This window comes from Notechis scutatus, chromosome 4, assembly GCF_049901735.1.
Source record: "Notechis scutatus isolate UNSWTSFEM ecotype Mainland chromosome 4, rNotScu1.2, whole genome shotgun sequence".
Classification (NCBI taxonomy): domain Eukaryota; kingdom Metazoa; phylum Chordata; class Lepidosauria; order Squamata; family Elapidae; genus Notechis; species Notechis scutatus.
In genome coordinates this window covers 126237148-126258084 of record NC_142012.1, presented here as the reverse complement: position 1 = coordinate 126258084, position 20937 = coordinate 126237148, and the positions used below count along the sequence as shown (strand labels likewise).

The following is a 20937-nucleotide window of genomic DNA, read 5'->3' as shown; positions in this document are numbered from 1 at the left end:
TGAGCAGAAATAGGTATTTCCAAAGTTAATTGATGTCTTCTACTTGGTAAGGAAAAGTCAAAGATATTCAAAATAGAATAGGCTTTATAATTTAAGTATCTACCAAAAATTGAGAAAATTTTTGGTAGATACTTAAATTCACAAACTTTTATAATTTGTCATTTTTTTCTCATAGAAAAAAAAATTAAGAGTCTTTTACAAGGTAGCTTAATTCACTTTTCTTTAACTATGTAACTAATAAGTGGAGTGTAGATACAAAACATTGTTTTGATTTTGTGACTCTTACACTTGCAAAAATGAAGAAATATGCCTCTTTTGCATACTCCTAATGACCGTGATTGCCTTGTTCATTGTGTTTTGAATAAGTTGGTTGGCTTACTATATAGCTGACCCTAAAATATTTTAAATTTTTATCAAGGCTAGGTTTTTAACTTAATATCTATAAATATAAATTTGACTGAATCAAATTTATCTTTTAATGGCTCAACATCTATGTACATGATATATAGAAATTCCTAGGCTACCATTGTTTACACACTTTATAATAAACCCTATTACATTTATTAAGTTAGTGAACTGCCTTGTTTTTATGCCAAATCATGATGGATTGTCACATCATGCTAAGACAAATCATATGGTGATGTGTAAAAACTTTTGATCAATACAGCTTCAATAGTCTCAGAATCAGAATACTGGATAATAAACATCTCAACTGAGGACATTTTATTGTAAAATAAGTGTAAAACAGATACAGTACTATAATGGAAAGAAACTGTACTTACACCTTTAAGGAAAATAGGGAAAATATGTAAAGGTTCTTTATATTATGTCTAGATATTCAGACTAAAGTTAGGTATTCTTTCTTGATAATTTTGAAGCTATGTTCATCTAAACATTTTAAAAAATAATGTTAAATGGTTTGGTTAAATTATGGCTTCAGAAACAACGTCAAGACTTTAATTTAGAAGCCCATTCAGACTCTTCAATGGTTTTCATTAAGGGTTAGCGATCTTTTTTTTCTTATTCCATTGCATTTCAAAGTACTCAGATGGCAAAATATTGGGATGTTTTTCTGAATAAATCAGAACTGATTACTAATTATCAGATCACAGAACAATGTTCATATGTTTTAGCTATATGTCCTTATTGTACTATACAAATATCTCACTCTAGGGACCAAGGAGTACTTATGGAATCTATACATGAAACTCTTCTGCTCATTTTGGTTACTGAAAGGAAAGACATTTCTAGGAATCAACAAAAGTGATTTTCATTTATATATTTTTATAATATGCTAACTGAACTTGTGAGGCTTTAAAACTTTGTGTAAGTAGCTGTGATAGCTAGTTCTGTGGCAGTGCATGTATCCAACACAGAAAATGTCCATAGAAATTGTAGGAGATGATTTGTCTATGATATGTGAAAACGTGTATAGAAAAATCACACACTCTTGTTAATTTTTGGACAAATTGCATTCTGTATTCATACAAAAACAACTTAACTTTTCCTGACAACTGTACATATAGAAACAAGTTCTTGACATGAACTGAAATCTGGATGTGCTCCATGTCTCACATCACTAAAAGGAAAAAGAAAAACAAAAAAACCCCAGCTTTCTCTTCAGATATCAATTTAAGAAATACAGGCATGACAAAGGATTGGGATGGTGTGGAAATGAAACAAAGGTTGTTGTGATGGTATTATTAGCTGGTATTTAATGGTGGAAAAGACCTCCTTAGGAACTAATGAACAATCACTTAATCTCCATTTAGAGTCCATGTTTGTAGGATTGCAGAATTATTTTTGTAATAATTCTGCAACAAGTGGAAAGACTGGGTTTTTCCCAGTCATGACCTCTTCTATCGACCCCTTCCTCCACCTCTAGAACCTCCTCGCCTTGACTGGCTTGAGTTCATGTTACTTCCTCTTCCCCAGTTACTCCCACTTCTTCCTCCTCTAGAAGGATTGTTTCCTGGAGGTCCTCCAAATTCTTCTCTATGATATCCATCATGATGCTCTCCATCCAAAGAACTGGATCTTCCAGACTTTGACATTCTCTGTGAAAGGCCTGATTTTCCACGTCCTAAAATAAAAAAGGGCAAACTGAAATCAGCTCATGTCATTGTTATCTTTCTGATGGAAAATATAAAGAACGTTATCTCAATTTTTTTTACACTGTACCAGCTCAGAATCTTTGTGTGTGTTTTTGTATGAGAGAGACAGAAACAGATAGAATGAGCACAAATATTTTTTTTTAGTTATTGATACAGTCCTGCTACTGTACTGGCTAATAAAAGTTATTTAGAATTTATAGCTTAGAAAAAGATGTACTACATACTTTGTCAGATCAGTCTTTGGAAACTAAAGATGATGTACACCAGGGGTGTCAAACTCAATTTCATTGAGGGCCGCATCAGGGCTGTGGTTGACCTCGGGGGGCCAGCCAGGTGTGGCTGACTGGGTGGGCATGGCCAGCTTGATGCCACTCCCCAAACTGCTGCCATGTTTCCTCTTTGCATTGGGTAGACAGGGCCGAAGCTACATTGGCCTGATGTTTCCTCTTTGCATTAGGTAGATGGGGCCAAAGCTATGTGGGTAGACCAGGCTGAAACTATGAGGGTAGACCAGGCTGAAGCGATGCAGGATGGATTTCCAGGATCCAACATTGCGGCCACATCCTGCCTGCGGGCCTTGAATTTGACATCCCTAATGTACACTATTCAATGGTATCTTTCAAACTAATGACCAGCATGTGGAATAGCATCACCTAACCATCTTAGCCTTTCATTTGAATGTTTCTTAACATTTTGTTTTCACCAACCCTTCCCAGTTATTGTTATTTCTAGCACAGTACGGAGAACCAAGGAAACTGCTATTAATATCTGTTTCTTCAGTATGCTGCAACAGTGATGCTAGGCAGATTCCTCTTCCCCATTTTAATGCTACATTTAATTTATAATAAACAGTATATATAGCAGTTAGCCTGGGTAGTTTCAGGGCTTTAATTAACTTTTCCTGGTAATGTTATCTTTATTATGGATCAGTAGGAAATCTATTATTTTGTGAGGAATGACTCTTATTCTTACACTCTGTCTCAAAAGTAAATACATAAGAGAGGAAAACAGAGGTTAAGCAATGAAGGAATAATGACAAAAAGTGACCCAGAAGTAGACTACAGTATAAGATTATTATTTGATCTCTGCATCAATCCTAGGGAACCCCTGAGAGATAGTTTCCGAAATAATTAAATATAATTTACTTTCATTTATTTAGATAAATCTAAATTGGGGTGAACTGTAGGAATAAATTGTTTTGCCATCCCAAACATTTACATATGGATTTAATTTTTAAAAAGAATAAAAAGAAAATAAGTAAAAGTTTTTAACTGATATTTTAATAAAGATTTTTTTTATTTTTTATTTTATTTATGTCCCTTGTTATTGTTTTTTACAAATAACTCAAAGTGGTGAGCATATTTAATATACCTTCCTTCTTCTATTTTCCCCCACAACAACAACCTTGTAAGGTGGGTTGGATTGGTAGATTGACTGTTCCAAGGTGGCTTTCATGGTCAAGCAGGGCTTAAACTCGTGGTAAATTGCTGTCTAATCTGGTGTCTTAATCACTTGATCAAACTAGCTCTCATTACCAGCATTTCTCAATTTGTCATTCACTATATATACTCATGGATAAGTTGAGATTTTAGGTATACCAACATATAGCCCCAAAATTGGTTGGGCTTCTATGTAGATGTAGATTTAAAGTACCCATATATTCCATATATACTTGCTAATAAGTCAACCCTGAAATTTTAACCAAAATATCATGAAAAATGCACCACCTGAGGTAAGCCAATTGTAAAAATGAAAACAATAGGAATTTTGAGAGTTGGTTTATTTCAGACAGTGAATTTTCATGGCATTTCAGTGCATGGCTTATATGTTAGCATATACTATACGACTGAATCTCTCAAAGAATTGTAATTTACCCTTTCCTCTCTCCTCTGGATGCCCAGCTTGCATTTCCATTTCTCTGTGATCAGAGGTTCCTGGTCCATCATGCCAAGGTCGTTTGCGGGGTGGTAGTGAGGCCATATCCATTCCTTGCAGGGAGGAGGAACGTTCTCGATTTGCAGGAGAATGTCCATCATGAGAAGAATGATCTTGACGGGGACCTGGTCATGACAAAATACAATTGAAGTGAGAAATTTAGTCCAAACATAGTGGAAATTTTTCTGTAAACTCCTTTTTGTTAAAATCAAATCAAACCTGACAGTGAGTGTGACAGAAATGCATGCCCTAAATTTCTTTCAATTAGATATGATCATTTGTTATCAACTCTTAATTACACATGCACATACACAGTTACTTGAAAAAGAATTTGCTCCCTTTAACTTTTTATGTATGTTGGTATACTTCTGCCAATGTCATCAAAAGTTTGTGGGTCATTCAGAAATGTACGGCGAATCTAAGTGAACAATAGCACCAAGGTTTTATGCTTGTTTAACTATAATTACTGCAACCCAACATTTTTTATAATTAGTGATTGGTGTTTTGGAAAGTTATAAGGGAAAGAATAAAATGAAATATTACATTTCTTGTCTTTATAATTCCACATAAGTGATGTCAAAAAGGATAGAATAAAATATATTGTTTGACTTTTTAAAAATAAGCTGAAGTGACGGATAGCTCTTTAGAGAAAACTGAAGCAGAACATGGAAGTGCATGGTAGAAGCTTTCTAGAATGATCTAAACAGACTGCCTAGCTTTTGATAAGTGAAAAGAGGCAAGATATAGTATTTGTCTTTCAAATTAAGTATTCTAAGAATGCTAGTTTTTAAGTGATATGAAAACAGCATTACTTCCAAGCAAGTGAAAAATAGAACATGAACATTAGTATTCTTTGATGCTCAAATCTAGCACAAATTTAAAATTTTCACCTGGTTCTCGATTTCCATCCATTCGGCCTTCAAAATGAGGAAATTCATCTGGAGTGGGAAGAAGACCTTTTCGTCCTCCTACAATAACAAAAAACAGATTTTAGTACTTACAAAGCACAAAAAGGGCTTAGAATAATGTGGACTGTATTATATGTTATTTTCAATTGAGCATGAACTATACCTCTTGGGTTACCCCGACCTCTTCCCCGACCACTGTGATCTCTTCCCCTTGCATTTTCCTCTGATGAGTCAAAATTTTCTTCTGGCACAAAATCATCAGGTCCGGGAAAACTGTCTCTTCCTCTTGGTCCTCGGCCTTCATGCCTTGAGGGTGTACCTCTCCTAAAGCTTCAGCAAACGAAGTAGGAATATTGCATTATGTAGAAGTCCATGCTGTCAAGATTATGTTGAAGTGAAATTTTAATTACTTTAAAAAATCAACTTTGAAACACTGCAGTTGTTACACAGAATGACATTATTGAACTGGAAAGGCTTTTCAGCCTTTTGGCTAAAATCACATGTCGATATTAACTATTTACTTTTGCTCTTTGACAGAAATCAGAACTTTCTGTTAAAGTCACAAAGTGACTTTGCAACAACAAATGTGTTTGATCACATGAGTTCCAATCAATTAACTAATCAAATTGAACATTCATATGTGATATAAAACTCATGAAGTACTCTTTGAGTTTGAAAACTGTGGACAAAGTATAAATAATTAATCTATCCATGGTGGAAAGGGACAAACTTATCTTTAACATTCTTTTAAATCTCATTTGTGGATTTCCTTATTTCTATTTGCAGCAAACAACCTAACGAAAATGGATTCAAATTTGTGAACATTCAAACTCCCTTTGCATTATGCTCCCTTTTCCTCTATAATTGCAGTTTTATTAATCTCTGATATTCATTATCACAAGGAAGGCCACCGTGGTACCACACTGCCTATTAGGAAAAAGCGTTCAGTATAATGACAGATTAATAAAAAAGCAAATTACAGATAAGAATTATAGTGGGTTATCTGTTGACAAATAATGTCAACTGAACTGCAAATTAGCAAAGTATCATTGATGTCAACTATACTTTGTTATGATATCTAAGTCAATAAAAATTGTTGTATAGAGAGAGAAGTGAATTTTTGAATACTCAGCTTTGTGAGAGTTGAGTGAATGAAAAACTAAATTGAAAAGTAGCTATAGGCCACAGGTTCCTTGTTGTATAGCTTGGAACCTCAGAACATGATTTCTGTCAACTCATATTTATTTGTTCTTTTAGAGTTGCCAACAGAAAGGGAGAATTTCTACACACACATGAACCAAACTAAAGAATTTGTGTGGTTTCCAAAGCGCTTGGCAAAATGAAGTTACAGTTCAAACATAAATCTACTCAGAGCACTGTGCAAGATCTTAGGGAGGCCACAACATCAAACAATATGTAAGTATGCAGTAGCTACTGATACAAATTCCAAGTTTATATGTGTTTCTGAATCTGCCTTGTTTAATTTGTTCCTGTATGCCTAAAATAAATTAAATGAATGAATGTTGAAAAAAATTAGGGGAGGCATAAAATATCTAGAACTTCTAGAACTAGGAAGAAGATATTCCAATTGTTTCTATTTTTAAAAATATTCTACTATGTCTGCAACAGTGTAAGCATAAAGCAGTGCAACAGAGCAATAGTATAAAAGTTGCTATTTTATGTGCAAGAACTTTTTATTTCAACTAAACTCAATATTATCTAACTTAATTGTAATCCACTTATTATATCAAACAATTGAAACTGTTTTGGAGAGGGAATATGGAGAAAAAGTACAAAGAAATCTTAAAGCTTCAGTTGTATCTTTTTCATTACCAAGCTGTAAACAAATGTTTCTATTTTGGTATTCAGATTTTAATAAAATATAGCTTAATTATCTGCATGAGTGGAGTTTATACTTAAGTTAATGTAAATATCTCAGTGAGCTCATTGTTTCCAACATTCTGAAGATAGGATTATGTCAGTGTTCCAAATAACAACCTCCAGGATATTATAATAATGCTGAATTATTGGTAATGGCATTATTTTTATTTATGTATCTATAATTAGTCAAGAAGATACTTCAGGGAAGCATTCTTTTAAAATGATTTATTCTAAAATCTATTCATAGTTTAAATTTACATATGCCATTAACAATATAGTTTGAAGAAGAACATCTTTAGCCTGATGCCAATTTAAGTGCATGTTTTTCCCCACTATGAACTCTACAAAATTCAGCTGGTACAACTTCATCGGCAGAGAAACGGAGGAGTGTTACAGATTAAATAATTAAAGGTCTAGTTTAACTTTAAGTTAAAATAGTTCTTTGCATTCTAACCAAAGGGACTGATCTGTATTCCTAATAAATCTCTTTCCCAATTCCTTTATTTGATATCTACAGAGATAAGTACTAAGATATAAGTGCTGTAGGAAACCATTTTTACAATTTTCTTTTAATAATGATCTGATAGACACACGCATAGGAACTTTAATATGTACAACTATATAAATTAGATCATTTATTATTAGAATTAAATACTTTTCTTTAAATATGAAATAAGAAATAGTATTTAGCTTAATTTTCAATTAAAAAATTATTAGAATTCTTACTTTTCATCTCTTCTTCCTCGATATCGTGTTTCCTCTGGATCATGAGAGAATCGCTCATCTGAAGTTCTCCGTCCATCCCATGAGCCAGGAGGTCCACGGTTTGGACCCCTATCTCCTTCATTGAATTCCCTGTGATCAGGAAGGAAAGGAGGGCCTGGACCACTTCTTCTCCATTTCTCTTCTTGAGGTGGACCTCCTCTTCCCTCAAATTCACGTAAACGATGCCCAAATCGCTTGTCTGGATGAAAGTCTTCACGAAATTCATCTGTTCGATCAAAGTCATCATGGAAATCTGAATGAGGTGCCCTTCTGTCTGGCATACCCCTAGTGTCTCTACCATCATTCCATTCTTGACCACCTCGGAAGGGACCTCTATCAGGACCATGATCTGGGCCACCACTATTCTGGTCATGTCTCCTTTCTGAGAGTGGGCCAACCTGATGGTTTGGTGGACCACGTGAATCACCTTAAAAATAAATGAAAAATAGCTGAAATATTTAAAATATTTTTTCAATTCCATAAAGGTGTACTTTTGCACAGTAAACCCCTCTCAACTGTAATAGGCTATCAGAATAACCTTGAGACAAGAGAAAGAGCTGCAGCCTAGACAATGGTCTGATAAATAAAATCTGATTCCACATCAGAAATGTAATTTGAGAAAGTGTCTCAGAATTGGGTTAGTTCTCCTTAGTTTTCAGGAATGAAAAGGGAGGGGAGGGAGGAGCGTTTTCAGACATGCAAGATTCTGTTATGACAATCTTGCAACAGAAGAAACATTAGTATCCATGATTTTGGGGTTTTTTTGGATTGCTTTGAAGGGTGAGTAGCAAGCTACTTATGATTCTGTCTGTTCCTCAAACTCTCACAAGGTAGATATATATAGGATAAAAATAAAGATGCCTTTAGCAATTGGCTGATGAATTTGTCAATCGTACGCTGTTCAAGTGGTGCTCCAGTTGTTTTTGGGCTGCATCCAAGGCACCTATTAGACTGGTCTAATGCAAGCAGCTCAGTGAAGGCTATGTAGAACCATGCTCACATTTGGTCCCAATCCCTCAGGGAATCACAATTCCCAATTCCTAAACTTCTGCTATAATGCATGCTATATGACCAATTAAGCTACCTGAGTTAGAATCACACACAACATCACTTACTGAAATAATGGGAGTGCTTTTCTTTAAACATATCCCATAGCATATTCATTTATTTCATTCTATTGTCTACCTTATTATCCTCTTATTATCATTTATTATGTCTTCTGAGATATTATAATAAAAGTGTGTTATCAGAGGCTTTCCCAGAAGATAATTTCATTCATAATCCTGCTTTTCAACTATTGCTCAGAGCTAGTTAGTTGAAACACTTAGTTAAGTATTTGCATCATTAGATTTGTTACACTTCTAGTCACAATCAAAGATATTGTATGTTATAATATCCTTGAATACACATAAGAAGCACCAATATATTATTTTTCATGGTTTTGAAGATGGTATGAACAGTCTAGGTTATTTATTCCCTCCTACTACAAGATTTTAGAAACATGGTTACTGATCCAACCATGTGTTTCATTACCTTTACTAGAAACAGGTCCTTGGTTGTGAGGGCCATGACGACCTGGTCCTCCATGCTGTCCCAATCCTGGTATCAATGGTGGAGGTCCAGTATTCTGCCCTTCCTGTAAGTTTAATTTAAGTAAGATGAAATGAAACAAAAAATTTAACTGTATGTATATACAGTACTGTTTTATATGGGCACCATAAGCACTACAGCCTAATTCTGTATGAGTTGGTGTAAATAAGGTCAGAAAATAGTCACAATAAAAGTAAAGTTATTTTTCTTGTTCCTGAATAATGCCACAAGGTAATATGCTTCTCAAGTAGTACATTCTCTTAGAGCTGGCCTGTACAAGAAGCCTTGTGCAGCACATCAGCACTTTTTGAAAAAGTCAATAAATTAACATACACACACACAAAGATCACTGCCAAGGATCACCAATAGATACCTTGCCAGCTCCACTAACCACCAAACAGCTGATTGGTGTGCCAGGTATTTCTTTGCAGCCTGTGATGGTTTTAAATTTATCAATTGTGTCCCTTTCCCCTCCACAGGTTGTACAGACATGTCCTAGTAATAAAGCGGGAGACTTGGGAAAAGAATAAGATTAACAAATCCTAAAATTTATTTAATAAATTTAACCTAATATCAGAGACATCTATAAGTACAGGTACAGGTAGTCCTTGACTTATGACCAAATTTCTTTGCTAAACAAGACAGTTGTTAAGTGAATTTTTCCTCTGTTATGATCTTTCTTACCACAGTTGTTATAGTGAATCTGGCTTCTCCATTGATTTTCCTTGTCAGAAGGTCACAAAAGGTGATCACGTGACCCTGGAGCAAAGCAACCGTCATAAATATGAGTCAGTTGCTAGTGTCTGAATTTTGATCATATGACCATGGAGATGTGAAATGATCGTAAGTGTAAACCATGGTCATAAGTCACTTTTTTCAGTGCTGTTGTAATTTTGAACAGTCACTAAACAAACTGTTGTAAGTTGAGGACTACATGTAATGTTAGAAAGGATTTACTTCATAGAAAGAATAGGGGAAGCTTAGAACCAATTTTCAGTGGAGGTTATGGACCAATCATCAATAACTGAGTTTAAACATGCTTGGGATCAACAGATATCCATCATTCGATAAAAATAAGAATAAATAAATAAATATACAGAAAACAAATACATTCAAAGTACAGACTTAATGGACCACTAGGTCTTTTTCTGCAATCAGTTTTCAATATTTGCTTTTATACTGTATACCAGGGGTCTCCAACCTTGGCAACTTTAAGACTTGTGGACTTCAACTCCCAGAATTCCTGGCTGAGGAATTCTGGCTGAGGAATTCTGGGAGCTGAAGTCCACAAGTCTTAAAGTTGCCAAGATTGGAGACCCCTGCTGTATACGACACAAAAATGCCAGCTCCTATATCGTTTTCAAACTACTGAAGCTTTTAATGCACTGCTTTACAAACAACATGCAAATATAAGTAGTCCTTCTTCAGCTACCATTTGCTCAGTGACCCTCTGAAGCAGTGGTGGGATTCAATTTTTTTTTCCTATTCGTTCTGTGGGCATGGCTTGGTGGGCGTGGCAGGGGAAGGATACTGTAAAATCTCCAGTCAGAGGTGGTATTTGCCGGTTTTCCGAATTACTCAAAATTTCCGCTACCGGTTCTCCAGAACTGGTCAGAACCTGCTGAATACCACCTCTGCTCTGAAGTTACAACAGTGTTAAACCAGGACACTTAGAGCTGTTCCTTGTAACTTCAGCCAACACAGTATCCCCATGGGCTTGTGGTTGCAGTTTGAGCACTTGGCAATTGGCTTGCAATTACAATTTTTGCATTGTTTCATGGTCACATGATTGACATTTCTTTCACTGCCAGCCTCTAATAAGCCAAGTTAAAGGGGAAGCCATTAGAAAGTAACAAATGATGATCTCATTTCACCGTGCTGCAACCAGGCTGGATTCAACTAATGAGGGCAAATGGAACTGCTGCAATTGCTATCATGTGACATTGCATTTTACAATCGCATCGCTTAGCAACAACGTTGCTAGTCCCAATTGGCATCATTAAGTGAGGACTACCGGTATTGAAGAAGTTTAAAAATATACTAATAATTCACTTGGACATAGATAAATTAAAACAATTACTACTAAAATATTAGAAAACTCTTGAAGAACAGGGATTTGGCTTTTCCTAACCTTTGGATGTTCAACTCTCTTTCTTATTGCTTAGAACAACAAATTGTATGGTCATAGTGAGTTCGACAAAATATTATTTGGAATTACCTTAGCAATGTGATTTTACATAGCCCTGAATAGAATTTTTACAAGTCCATGATAAAAATCCACATTCTGAGCTCTGTCCCTTAATTTCCAGTTAATTTTGTTAGTGCTGAAGTTACAATAGTATTAATACACTGTTTCCAACTGGACCTGGTGACCCAATTATTGCTTTCTCAGATAACTGTTACTTTATAACATAAATTTATTATTGAATTGATATAATTTTCTTCCTGACAAATTATAATGCAAGAAAAACTACCTCTCACAGACATACCTGACCAAATGGGGCTCGAGGACCATCACCAAGTAAAGGAGTTTTCTGTTGCTGGAAAGGTGGAGGACCCTGGGAAGGATGGCCCCCCCTTGAAGGATTCTGTTGTCCTTGAGGCCCAGGTGGCCCTTGCATATTTCCTTGAGGTGCTACCATATTAGCTTGTGGAGGTCCTTGTTGTCCTTGTGTACCTGGTGGCCCACGCAATTCCTGTGGAGGTCCCATCATTGAACCCTGAGGTGGAGGACCTCTGAGCTCTTGGGGGCCATGCCCCAACAAACCATGAGGCCCTCTAAGTTCTTGTGGTGGATGACCCATCATCATTCCTTGGGGACCAGGACCCTGGGTCTCTCGTCCTGGAGGTCCTTGCATGCCTCTTGGATTAAGTCCCATCAAAGGTCCTTGGGACACAGGACCCTGCATCCCTTGAGCTCCCTGTACTCCATGGGGCCCTTGCATCCCCCTTGGGCCAGGTGGCCCCTGACCACCAGGTGGCCCCTGAGGACCTAAATGGCCTTGTGGTGCAGGTGGAACTTGTTGACCTAAGTGACCTTGAGGCCCAGGTGGTCCTTGTGGGCCTAAGTGACCCTGAGGTCCAGTATTACCTGGTGGACCTGGTGGGCCCATGGGTCCATGAGGACCAGGATGCCTCTGCATTCCTTGATGTCCATGAAGTTCTTGAGGTCTTGGAAGTCCTTGTGGAGGTCCTTGAGGACCAACGAACCCTTGTGGTCCACCACCTCCTTGGTGTAAAGGAAGACCTTGAGGTCCCATTTGTCCTTGAGGTCCTGGAGGCCTGAACTGTCCCTGTGGTCCTGGTGGTCCAATCTGAGGCATATTCATTGGCATCTGCTGAGGTGGATGGGCTTGCTGAAATCCTTGTGGCACCTGAGACATTGGACCTTGTCCTGGAAAATGCTGGGGTCCATGAACAGGTCCTCCTGGAGGAGGTTGCTGTTGACTCTGTTCTGCTTGTTTCTGTGCAAGTCTCTCAATCTTCAGTTGCTGTGGAAAAAAGCAATCTAATTACACATATCCCTAAAATTGTTAGGAACAAATGGAAACTGATATTTCTATTTGAAGTTTTTATTTTTAATTATTGCTTCAACTGGAACAAATTAAAAAATCTGACTGGCAAGAGATTGCAAAATGTGACTGAACATTACAATGTTATAGCATCACAAAAAGGAGTTGCCAGGAGCAGTATTCATTTATACACACAATAAAGGAACACTACCCATATATTAAATATTAATGGCTCAGTACTCTATTTTTATTCCATTTTTATATTTCTGGACACTTTCTCATTCAATCGATTCAAAATAGCAATTGTTTTCTTTAGTTCAAATGTTACATATATTATATCTCCAAAGAAAACACAGTATGTCCTAGCAGCATCCTTACTGCTGTTTTCCCATTTCTCCATTTCTTTAATGTGATATAGATGTTTTGAAGAATGCTAATGACTGATTTTACTTTATTTTACATACCTCAAGAAGCTGTGGATTAGTGTACTGAAGTGCTGCCATTTCTTGCTCTATCTCTGCTTGTGTCTTCTTTTTCTCCTCTAATTTAAGTTCTTCCTTTCGATCATTCAGAGGCTCAGCTGGTGAAGGGATTGGAACTTTATTCTGCATCCAAGCCTAAATAGAATAATTAAAGCTTTGGGTATACTAATACTGATATTATTTACTCTACTGAGATTAATAAATTAGTTATGTATTACTGAATGCTGAATAAAATAACAAGACAATAAATATTACAGCCTTCTGGTGATTTGGGGATTCCTTAATTAAAAAAGAGAGTGAAAGATCAGTAAATCTTTACAAATCTTATCGTGCAATACTTCCTCTGTTTTATTTTCTAGCAGCAAAGGCTATACTTGCTACAGAAATTGTATCGGGGTCTTTAAAATTGGCACCATGCTAAGAATGATGATGGATGAGGGAACAAAACTTTGGCAAAATCCAAATTATGTCAACCCTAAGTTACAGGAAGAATGTAGATTCTTACAGTTTAAAACCATCATTTCTCTCAAACTCTTTTTTAAAATTGTAATTACAATGATAAGATATGAAGATCCCTTGGACTTGAGATAATGGGGTATGGATTAAAGCATTGGACTTTGGTCAGGGAGACCCAGCTTCAAGCCCTGAGAGTTCTCTTGCCTTTGTGATTAAAATTAAAATGAAGCCCCCTCCATGTATACTGACTGTCTCATCTGTCAAGGGAAAGGGCAGGATGTAGATGCAATGATTAATAAAAAATATTTGAGATTTATCAAATATCTGCATGCCATATATTCTGTGTGTTCTAAAAACTTTGTACATATAAAATACTTCAGAATGCAATCAAGTTTTTTGAAATACACAAGGCAGAAAAATTGAAATAAGTTTCAGAATCTAAATTCACTGCATTATTTTGTCCATATAAGAACAGTGAGTCTAAAGGCCTAATGACAATTGATCTAAATCAGTAATATTGCATATTAAGTACAGATGTTCAATTTAGCTGTATCTTTTATATTATCAAGAATTCATTCATGCACCTGTCCTTTACATTCTAATAGGTACTGGCATGTGAAATAATTATTAGACACCAATGTGACAAAGTAGTAAACTCATTTCAATCAAAATATTTAAGGCATACTAACCTGTTGAAACTGGGCAGGGATTGGCTTTGCATAGGGAACTTTTTTTTGTGGTACTTTCTTTTGGTCCTTTTGCATTACCTCTTCCATACCCCAGTCCAATCCTGGGATAGTCATTTCAATTTCACCTGTCTCATCTTTCCCTTCAAAAATAGGTTGAAACAATCAATTCTATAGTTTTATATTTCACATTTTTCCACCAAAATAAGATGGCAAAGCAAAAAGAAATAATTTTCCCAGTTCCTATTATTCAGAAAAAAATCATTTTCAGATGTAGCAATACAATGTAATCCATGTTTATACAGCAGTAATATTTCACTATGTTTAAGTAATAGATTTCCAAAAAAGAATTATTTCTGCATGCTTTCTTTCTCACCCATCTGTTCTTGTTCCATGGCTAGTTTCAATTGTTCAGGAATTCCCATCCCTGGAATCACTGCAAGGCTATTGGGTTCTAGGTCATCTAGAAAGAAAAAAAATACAATTATCAAATGAAGCATGTTTGCCTTGGAACATGTTGAAATTATTCATTTCCTATAACATTAGTATCAATTTAGATTGAGAGAGAGAGAGAGAGAGAGAGAGAGAGAGAGAGAGAGAAGAAAATGCACATTTCATGGACTAAGATAACAAGAATGGAATAAATAATGTGTTTGTGATCATGCATACTCCCTTCTGAATTCGAATTGCCATATAGCCCTTACAAATCTTATATATGTATGTGTGTCATCTTTTCTTTGAGAGCTCATGGTATCACATGGGTCTTCCTTCATCTTCCCTCCACAACAACAACCCAGTAATGTTGACTAGACTGAAATTAAGTGGTGCCAAATCACCCAGTGATTCTTTCAAATCAAGTAGAGACCTGAATATGAATAAGTTTTTGTAATCCAAATTCAAATTCTACTTTAAATCATTATAATATGCTGTATAGACCAAAAATAACTACCATATTCTACTCCATCTTCTGACATTCCTGGAAGTAAGTTCAAGTTATATCGGTCTCGCATTTTATCTCCAGGTCGATTCCGGGTCCAGAATTTGCTGTCAAAATAAAACTACATGGTAATATGTTCTCTTTTGTCTGTTATGAGAATTGAATCTATCTCCCTCCTACGTCAGGTATTTTTCTGCTGGTTAGACATCAGATAAGTCATTGCTATCCTTCAGGGAAAAAGACAAGAATCACACTAATGGGAATGGAACTAGTTTGTACATTTTTCTACTCTGCAACTTCAGATGACTTATGGAATTGGATGGTCAGTTACTTGTACACAGAGCTGATGGAAAAATATCTATTTTGTAGGAATAATAGTATTTATTCAACTTAAAAATGGTGGAAATTTGTTCACCATACTATGTGTTTATCTTCTTAGATGATATTTATGCCATCTCATATAAAATACTTTTCTTTAGATATCAAAATATACATTTATTAAAATATGTATATACTATAGTTAGGTATGAATAATACCAGAGAAATGAAAAACAGATGTTGGTTATTTAACTAAATTTAAACATAAGCAAATAAGATTCTTCAATAAATATGATAATAAAAATGTGGATCTGCATTACTGTTTTTGAGAGTGTTGTGAGAAACTGCTATTTTCTTGTTTTATTAATCTGGTAAGAAGGGGCCCAGAGATTACAATAATGTAGATGACAATATTTTTTTCAAATCTAAAAATCTTTTATTTCCAATTATAGTTGAAATATAAACTGTCATAATTAGATGTTTGCAGCTAATTACAGTAGGTGTATACCTGGAATTATTTCTACTAAAATTAATAAAAAATTGTTCCAAACTTATATGTGAAACTTTTCTCTTGGACTCCATCATTCAAACTGAATTATATATTTTTTTTCTAAGTGCCATTTTTATTTTTCACTAACCTTATAAAATTAAATGTGCCTTATTTTATCTCTTATTAAAGAGAGAATAATGATGATGATGATGTTTGTTAATTAAGAGAAATGTTCTTGGAATCAAAAGAGTGCCAAGCATCATACTGCACTCAAAATACCTGGTGTGATCATTTGATCCTGAACACAGAATGTGTCCTAGAGGATGCCATGCCAAGCTCCAAATCATTCCTTCATGGGCTATTTCCATACCACCCACTTCCTTTTCAACCCTGAAACATATAAAAAGCAGTAGTTAAATAAATAAATAAAACATTTTGGAACAAGCCTCCAAATGAATTTGCTATAAAACTTCTTAAGGTCTATAATCTTGGTCAATGCACGATTTTTTTCTGTTGAATACAAACACTTATTGCAGATTTAAAATAAACTTGAAAAGTAATTCAATTATGAGTTCTATTTTTTTAAAATTTTCCAGTTTTTACAGAATCTTTACATATAATTGATATTCTTTCCATGTATGCCAAGGTTAAATAGAAATATTTACAAGAAAAATTAATTTAAGACGTGATGACACCAAAAACCAAGTAAACTATCTTAGATTTTTAGAATAATTAGGAAACAAAGCTTGAAGCTTGAAAAAGTTACATTAAAATATGCTGAATGTCTATTGCAATTTCACATCTGAATGAGATACTCACCCAACATGCCAGAACAGCAAAGAACCATCAGATCCTCCACTAGCAAAAAGACCTTCATGAACAGGATGCCAAGCCACAGCTATATTACCGATTAAAAAAAACAACAGAATTTTTTGTACTTTCTGCTTTCTAATACAGTGCTAGATCAGAAATGACAGCATCTATCTTGACATTTGATGCCCAACATGGAGAATAGGGATCAGCATGTGGGAAGGACAGGGAAGGTTAATGATTAGCAGTGAGCATAATCAGTGGTGGGATTCAAATAATTTAACAACCGTTTCTCTGCCCTAATGACTTCTTCCAACACAGTTCACCAAACTGCTCAGAAAATTAACATCTAGTTCTCCTAAAGTGGTGCAAACTGGCTGAATCCCACCACTGAGCATAATGGAAGTATAGAGCAATATCACAGAATGCCTTGGAGTTTAAGTGTTCTATGTTCTTTTTACTCAGAGGTAGGTGAAGTGATTCAAAACTGTAGCATCAATTACATTTCACAACAAATATACCTGCACAAACACACAAACAAATTAGAATTACAATTGCATCTGTTTGATCATTTAGGATGGGCTTAAGCAAAAAAACAACCAACAGAAAAGTAACTATAACCTGTGGCTTCCTTTTTATGACCTCTGAAGACCTGTAGTTCTTCTTTCAGATTTCTGATATCAAAAAGTTTGCAAAGATGATCACGAGACGCTGTAAGCAGCCAATTGCCATTGAGATTCAGCTTGACCTCCATCACAGTGTTTTTATGAGCATGTCTGGAAGAAATTGCATTAATAACAGTACAGATTATAATATGGTAACAATTACACAAAACTGACAGACTCTCAAAATGTAATTACTGTTTCACTTAGAATTTAGCATTAAATTCAAACAGCTCAAGTCTTTATTTTACTAGAAGTCAGAATTGCTAATCTCATAATAGAAAAGGAATGAGTAGAAACTCATATTAACTTCCTTTTCAAGATAAAATTCCTAATAAGTATAAGCAGTAAGCTGATGAAAAACCCAAATATAAATGCTTCCATAAAACATTGTGATTTATTGAAATAATAGCTGTCACTATTTTTTAATAGATTATTGATTCAAGCATTCTTAGCATACTCTTTCCACGCCGCCATAAACGAACACAGGGGTTAAGAAGCGTTAACAGGTTCCAGAGAGGCTTTTGCACTCCCCCCTCCTTTTTTTTTTTTTTAACAAAAATAGGTCTAGAAGGGACAGGATTATGTTGGGACCATAGTGCTTGGGAAATAGGGATTAATCTCTCTCTACATAATATTTGCTAAACCCATCCTTAGCAAAATTTTCAAGTGTATTTTCTATAAATATCAGTTAATAAAATTAATAAAATTAACTTCCTTGTAGTACTTTTGTCCCAATGTAATCCTATCATTCCCTTTTACGGAGATGGGAGATCAGATCATAGACTTCCAATGTCTTATTTTCCTCTATCTGTTATAAAGTTAGTCTACATTAAAAATCAGATGGTAAGAGGCAAATACTGCATTAATAGTTCAGCAATATTATATTAGGTATTTACTGAAGGCACGATCAAGAGGGACGACATTAAACATTATGACTGCATTGTACCCCACCTTTTTTCCAAAGAATTTGCAGAAGTATACATGGTTAAGAGCACAAAAATAATTAGAAAACAACTACACTTACAGTGTAGCCAGGCTTTGACCGGTCTTTGGATCCCAGAATTTGATTGGCTGCTGGCTATCTTTACTTCCAGAAACCACCAACCCCTTTGTTGGATGCCAGTCAACGCATTTGACATCAGCACCATGACCTTTTAGCAGTGCAAAAACAATTAGTTAGTTAAATGTCTCACACAGCAACAACAGGAGTTAAAATCTAACCAAATTAAGAATTAGCAAATTTCTCTGAAAAAGCTCTACTGGTCTTTTAATAAGCTTTAAACAAGTTTGTACATTTTCAAATTACATAAAACTTATTTATTTCCCAACTAACATTTGTCCTTATTAAAATATAATCAACAAGTAAGAAATAATGTAAATATGTTCAAAATTTAGGGAACTATTGTAACATATTATTCTTTTTCTAATCATTCTAATCAAATGATGTAATGTGGTATGATTTGAGTTTATAAAATTATTTTTAAACTTCTTTTAATCCAAATATTTTATAATATTATATTGGTCTCCGATAATGTAGGGATTAATGAATATAAGATCAATGTAGGGTTGAATGAATGTAGCTGTTATTTTATATACTGTATTACTAAATACTAAAAATCCTAACTGTACAGCACATCCAAAATCACTGAAAGAGCTCAATAAAAACCCACTACATCTGATCAACTGCTTTCCCATTACTGCTGAACGAGGACGTATAGTTGCACACAAAACTGAACAGAGGCTAATATTTTCTATCAGTACTTCATGATTCATTTGGAAGTATATTTTGGATTGTTGTTTTGCTTAAATCCAACTTTTTTTCCAGCTTAATTTTTTTTCACTGAGAGAAAAAGGTTAAAGGAAAAAATGTACTTCAGTACTGTGGAAGCAAAGAAAGTTGACAAGGATAATTTTTCAGTTTTTAATCATTTGTCTTTTATATGGTTTTATCACTTGTATCCATAAATCTTCCAGAAAGTTGCCTATGGTAAGGTGGGTGAACAATAAATGTTGTTGATTGATTGATTGATAAATAAATAAAATAGTGAGATAGGCAGTGTCTAAATTAGATAAATAAATAAATACCAAAGAGATATGGTGAATAGTGCTGGGATGAATTCATTCATTCTGATCTACGTTCTTATTTCTGTGGTTTACTCCTTCCTTCTTTTCTGAGCTCTGCATTACATTGCATACCCCGAGAGGGGACAGAATGATGGGAGCATAGGCATGCATAGAATGAAATACCTTGGGAATGTTAGTGATTGCAGGAGTATAGGACTCCTGCATATTGTTATGTGGAAGGTGAAAAACCTAATTAAATTAAGAATCTTTTCATATTAAAAACAAAAAATAAGCAATGCTATTCATTAATTTGTTAATCTTCATATTGGCAATTGAATGCAATAAAACAGTAGCCTAGCAAAATATAAGATGTTTTCAGGATAGACAACTGTCAAGCTAATTGGTCATAATCATATTTTCTTAATTTATTTTAAACAGATTCCAATAACTATTTCAAATCTGTCCATTCACTAAGCATAGACTTAAAAATATTTAAGTAGGTCAAAATTCTTTAGATACTTAGAAGAGAATCCCTTTGATTCCAGTGGGGATTATTCCCAAATAAAGTAGTACTGAATTGTAATTTAAGGCTACATCTTGAGCTTTTGAGAATTTTTATTCAGTATATTTCAAAAAGAAGTGAAATATAAAAACAGATTAGTAGAATTAAATGTTATAAGTGTTCAGCTGAAATATGTTTGTACTTGGAAGCATTGAAATATATGTGTTTTGTGCAGAATATAAACGTTTATGGTGTAACACTATCTATAAAAAGGTGCTCATCAAACTTATAGTATAGTTTTTTTCCTCTAAAAATACAATTGTGTAAAAACAAAACATGCTCATTTATATGTATCAGATGATAACTATGATATATTAGTCACTGCAAGACAAGAACATCCAATTGTTATTGAGTCCAGAATGGAAATGAAAGATCAATACTCCATACACACACACACACAAAATTGGTGTATAAGGAATGTTAGAAACAAGGCAAACTTAGTTCTTGTTACTGAGCTCTTGTTACTAAGTAATATGGTCACCTAAAAGGAACTATGGAGAAACATCAAGGACGAAATACTATTCAGATCCTTGAACTGATGTCTATTTCTATGTTGAGAGCCAGTCTGATTTTCGGTCAAGGCACCATAGTTAAAAGAAAATTGTGAGTTCTAATCCCACTTTGGACCAGTCATTTTCTGTCAGCCAACTCACCTCACAGGGTTATGGCTGTGAGGAAAATAGGAGAAGGGAGTGTGAGGTATGTTTGCTGCCGTGAATTGTATATTTAAAAAATAATAAAGGTGAGTTACAACTAACTAAC

The 20937-nt window shown here is 34.8% G+C and overlaps 1 protein-coding gene across 5 annotated transcripts in view; it reads right to left on the bottom strand.

Moving 5' to 3' along the window:
- Positions 1-1457: 1457 nt before the first annotated feature.
- WDR33 (WD repeat domain 33) overlaps positions 1458-20937 on the bottom strand; it is a 69705-nt gene continuing 50225 nt past the window's right edge. For 3 of the 5 annotated variants that reach the window (XM_087964797.1, XM_026682241.2, XM_026682402.2), the window contains exons 8-22: positions 18574-18700; positions 17506-17660; positions 16894-16972; positions 16354-16464; positions 15279-15373; positions 14706-14792; positions 14333-14472; positions 13170-13322; positions 11683-12684; positions 9137-9239; positions 7565-8030; positions 5121-5287; positions 4940-5017; positions 3989-4174; positions 1458-2083 (exon numbers count right to left, since the gene is read on the bottom strand). In XM_087964797.1, the coding sequence (XP_087820923.1) occupies positions 1860-2083; positions 3989-4174; positions 4940-5017; positions 5121-5287; positions 7565-8030; positions 9137-9239; positions 11683-12684; positions 13170-13322; positions 14333-14472; positions 14706-14792; positions 15279-15373; positions 16354-16464; positions 16894-16972; positions 17506-17660; positions 18574-18700 (3173 nt within the window). In that variant the 3' untranslated portion in view covers positions 1458-1859. The remainder of the gene's footprint in view (positions 2084-3988; positions 4175-4939; positions 5018-5120; positions 5288-7564; positions 8031-9136; positions 9240-11682; positions 12685-13169; positions 13323-14332; positions 14473-14705; positions 14793-15278; positions 15374-16353; positions 16465-16893; positions 16973-17505; positions 17661-18573; positions 18701-20937) is intronic. The other 2 variants (XM_087964798.1, XM_087964799.1) reach the window with 1 other exon arrangement.